Source organism: Agelaius phoeniceus, unplaced genomic scaffold (genome assembly GCF_051311805.1).
Source record: "Agelaius phoeniceus isolate bAgePho1 unplaced genomic scaffold, bAgePho1.hap1 Scaffold_110, whole genome shotgun sequence".
Taxonomy (NCBI): domain Eukaryota; kingdom Metazoa; phylum Chordata; class Aves; order Passeriformes; family Icteridae; genus Agelaius; species Agelaius phoeniceus.
Genome location: NW_027509876.1, coordinates 1,439,797 through 1,443,880, shown reverse-complemented (window position 1 = coordinate 1,443,880; position 4,084 = coordinate 1,439,797). Strand labels below are relative to the sequence as shown.

At 54.8% G+C, this 4,084-nt stretch overlaps 1 protein-coding gene across 1 annotated transcript; it reads right to left on the bottom strand.

The window, feature by feature from the left end:
* Positions 1–1,158: 1,158 nt before the first annotated feature.
* LOC143692975 (olfactory receptor 14J1-like) lies at positions 1,159–1,746 on the bottom strand. Its single transcript, XM_077173054.1, has one exon. The coding sequence runs from the start codon at positions 1,744–1,746 to the stop codon at positions 1,159–1,161; it is 588 nt and encodes a 195-aa protein (XP_077029169.1).
* Positions 1,747–4,084: the final 2,338 nt, after the last annotated feature.

Sequence of the window (4,084 nt, the reverse complement as noted above, 5' to 3'; positions counted from 1 at the left end):
AAGCAAAGGTGCAGCCAAGGAAATGCTCAGGGCAGTTTGGGGGTGGCTGCCAGGCAGCCCTGGCTCTGAGCAACAGCGTCTGCAGTGGCACAGGAAACTCCCAGCTGATGGGAACAAACTTTCTGGCTGAGTGCAGAGGCCAGGACAAAGCTGAGTGGTTTCCCTGGTGTCCCGCAGGCCTTGCTGGCCCCAGGGGCTGATGGCATTTGTGCTCCCTCAGGTTCATGTCCCCACAGCAACAGCATGGGGGTGCTGCCCCTGCTGTGTGCAATGCAAACAGGGGCTGCTGAGGCAGTGCTGCCGTGCCTGTGCCTGCAAGGATGGGGCACCTGTGTGAGCTGGGGGAGAGGCCAGGGCTGCAGAGGGGGGATGTTGTTGGCAGCTGCATGAGGAGGCTCTGGGACGCTGCCCTGGGCTGTGCAGCGCACTGGGCATGGATCAGCCCCTGCTCTGCTGCTCCTTCCCGTCTGCCCCAGGGCCCTTGCAGAGCCCCAGCCATGCTGTTTGCCCCCAGCCTGCCCACGGCCAGCCTGGGGCTGCTCATGGGGGTTTCTGTGCTGAGCATTGGCCTGGCCGTGTTCTTGAGAGAGCCTGGGCAAGGAGCCTGGAGCCCCCAGGGCCTGGCCTGAGGCGTCAGCGCTGCCCCAGCAGTGCCCATGGCCTGTCCCTGCTGCAGCCCCGGCACTGCCACCCCCAGGGCTGTGCCCGGCCCCGAGAGCACTCAGGCCCTGCAGCAACACCAGGGCCACCAGGGCAGCGGGGCAGGGCCACGGCAGCAGCACTGGCAACACCAAGTGCTGCTGCTGCTGCTGCTGCTGGGCACAGCTGCTGGGCCAGCACTGATCTGCCCCAGCTCTGCACACAGACATTGCTGCTGCAGCTCCAGAGAAGGCAACACAAGGGCATCTCTGCAGAAAACTCTGCTGGGAGAGGCTTTAGTTCCTTTAAAGGCACCAAGAGCACAGCCCCTCATTGACACAGTCTGTGACTACAGGGAAGGTGGAGAGAAACAAAATGAGAAATGGCACAAAGATTGACATTTCTTTGTGGACAATAAGAAAATACTAAAACAAAGGAAAAGAACCTCCAAAATTAAATCAACAAGAAGGATCAAAGATAACTTTTATTACAAATGATTTGCAGAAATTGGCCAACAGTTTAATGTTTCTGAAAGCATCCAGTCATCAGTCTCCACACTGCAGCCTTGAGCTCCTGGTTCCTCAGGCTGTAGATGAGGGGGTTCAGGGCTGGAGGCACCACCGAGTACAGAACTGACAGGGCCAGATCCAGGGACGGGGAGGACAGGGAAGGGGGCTTCAGGTAGGCAAAAAAGCCAGTGCTGATGAACAGGGTGACCACAGCCAGGTGAGGGAGGCAGGTGGAAAAGGCTTTGTGCCGTCCCTGCTCAGAGGGGATCCTCAGCACAGCCCTGAAGATCTGCACATAGGAGAAAACAATGAACACAAAACAACCAGAAGATAAACACACACTAACAGCAAGAAGCCCAAGTTCCCTGACGTAGGATTTGGAGCAGGAGAGTTTGAGGATCTGTGGGATTTCACAGAAGAACTGGCCCAGGGCATTGCCCTTGCAAAGGGGCAGGGAAAATGTATTGGCTGTGTGCAGCAGTGAATAGAGAAAGGCACTGGCCCAGGCAGCTGCTGCCATGTGGGCACAAGCTCTGCTGCCCAGGAGGGTCCCGTAGTGCAGGGGTTTGCAGATGGACACGTAGCGGTCGTAGCACATGATGGTCAGGAGGAAATACTCTGCTGAGATGAAGAACACAAAGAAAAAGAGCTGTGCAGCACATCCAGTGTAGGAGATGTTGCTGGTGTCCCAGAGGGAATTGTGCATGGCTTTGGGGACAGTGGTGCAGATGGAGCCCAGGTCAGCGAGGGCCAGGTTGAGCAGGAAGAAGAACATGGGCGTGTGCAGGTGGTGGCCGCAGGCTACGGCGCTGATGATGAGGCCGTTGCCCAGGAGGGCAGCCAGGGAGATGCCCAGCAAGAGGCAGAAGTGCAGGAGCTGCAGCTGCCGCGTGTCTGCCAATGCCAGCAGGAGGAAGTGCCTGATGGAGCTGCTGTTGGACATTTGCTGGGGCTGCACATGGGCACCTGTTCATGGAGAAAGGACAGTGACAAGTCAGGAGAGGCCGCTTGGAGCCAAACCTGGGCCATTCCCTGCAGACAATGCCTACAGCTGGGACACACTCGCCCTTCTACCTGCTGTGGGAAAACCTTTGGCTGCAATCAGAGCACAGTCACACTCCCGGGTCACCCTGGGATAAACCAGGCCCTGCCCAGAGCAGAGGGATCTCTGCTCACCCTCTCTCAAGGTCTCTGGGTAAGGTCTCAGCACCCCCTTGTGCCAAGGACACTCACGGCTCCCTGGGCAAACCCAGCAGCATTTCCTCAGCTGTGGCAGCTCTGCCCTTGCCCGTGGGACATTCAGGGAACTCCCAGAGGCTCTGGCACAGATCTGCACCCAGGAGGGCAGCTCAGAGCCTGGCAGGGCACAGCAAGGAGATCCCTGGCTGTGCCCATGATGGGATCTCAGGGAGGGGGCTCAGCTGATTCCCCTTTGCCATGGACTGCTTTGCCCACAGCCCCACAGGTGCCAGGGGAGCTTGGACACCCCATTGCCATGGACAGCCCTGCCTGGCAGGAATGCCAAGGGCAGTGCCTGACTCAGCTGCTGCAGATGCCAGAGCCTCCCTGAGAGCAGCAGATAACAGTGCCAATGTCAGGGCAGTGCAGAAGCAAGAGCAGATGTTGTGGTGCTGTGCCTGAGAGGGCAGGGCAGAGACAGCCGGGCACTCAGGACAGTGTTCCCGTGCCCAGCTGTGCCCGGCACCTTCCACACACCAACAGTGCCCTCCTGCCCCAGCCCTGCTCTCTCCAGCCCCCTCTCCTTCCCTGAGCATCTCCCTGGGCCTGGACATTCCCTCCTGAGAGGAGCCTTGTCCCTGCCAGCGCTCACAGAGCCCATCCCAGCCTGCGTGCCCTGGCTGGGGCCCTACAGAAACCTGCCTGTGTGCAGGGCCCTGGCTGGGGCAGGCTCTGTGTGCAGCTGGGCAAGGGCAGCTCAGGAGAGCCCTGCTGGGCCCTGCAAAGGTGATGCTGCTGCTGTGCAGGGCTGAGGAGTGGCTGAGGGCCCTTTGGGAGGCTCCCAGCAGAGACACTGATCAACTTAATTTACAGTTTTGCAGTCCCTGTAAAAGATCAAACATTCCTTTGATGATCCTGTGTGTCCCTTTCAACTCAGAATATTCTGTGATTCTGGGATTACAATTCCTGTTCTGCTTCTCTCATCCCCCTGTTGTCTAGAATCCAAAGAGAAAAAACCCTTGCAACAGTGTTAGAACAGTAAAGGAAAAAGCAGATAATAATTGGAAGCTTCCAGGTGTCCCAGTGGGGATGGGGCACACTTGGTCCCTGATTTCAACAATTTATTAAGGTTGATTAATTAGGATATTTAACAGGAATATCCAGTAGGAGATTCAGTTGCCCCAGTTACACACCCCTGGCTCAACTCATTGGACTAGATCCTAAGGCTTCTTTGCCTTGACTTTTTGTTGTGATTGCTCACATTCTGGTCAATAAACAAAATGTTCTTGTAGGTTCTCTTCCTGATAATAAGACTATTTGATAATAAGACTGATAATAAGAAAGTATTTCACGAATGTAGACTGTCACCTTATTGTTCTAAAATATAAGAGAATGGTTAGGAAACATGCTAGAGTTAATTAAGGATTATAGTTATAAAAGTATATAATAGTAGCTTAATCAAGTTAGTTAAGAGTTTAATGGAATAAAGTAAGGATTATATTTTATAAAAATATAATATAAATTAACAGAGTTATGAATATATGAAAATGTAAAAAAAGCAAAAATCTTTTTTGTCATCACCCCAATGTTCCCATCCTTCTTCAAGCAGGTAATTGAAAACACTCTCAGGAAAGCTCCTGATCTTTACAGCAATCCCAGGCTTACCTTCTTTGGGAAGTGCCCTGCGGAGCTGTGCCCAGGCTGGTCTGGAGCTGGGAGCAGCCCTGCCCCACCCAGCCCCTCTCAGCAGCAGCCCC

Excerpts from the sequence above, each read along its gene's own strand:
- LOC143692975 (XM_077173054.1), bottom strand. The coding sequence starts at position 1,746 with ATGTGCTACGACCGCTACGTGTCCATCTGCAAACCCCTGCACTACGGG.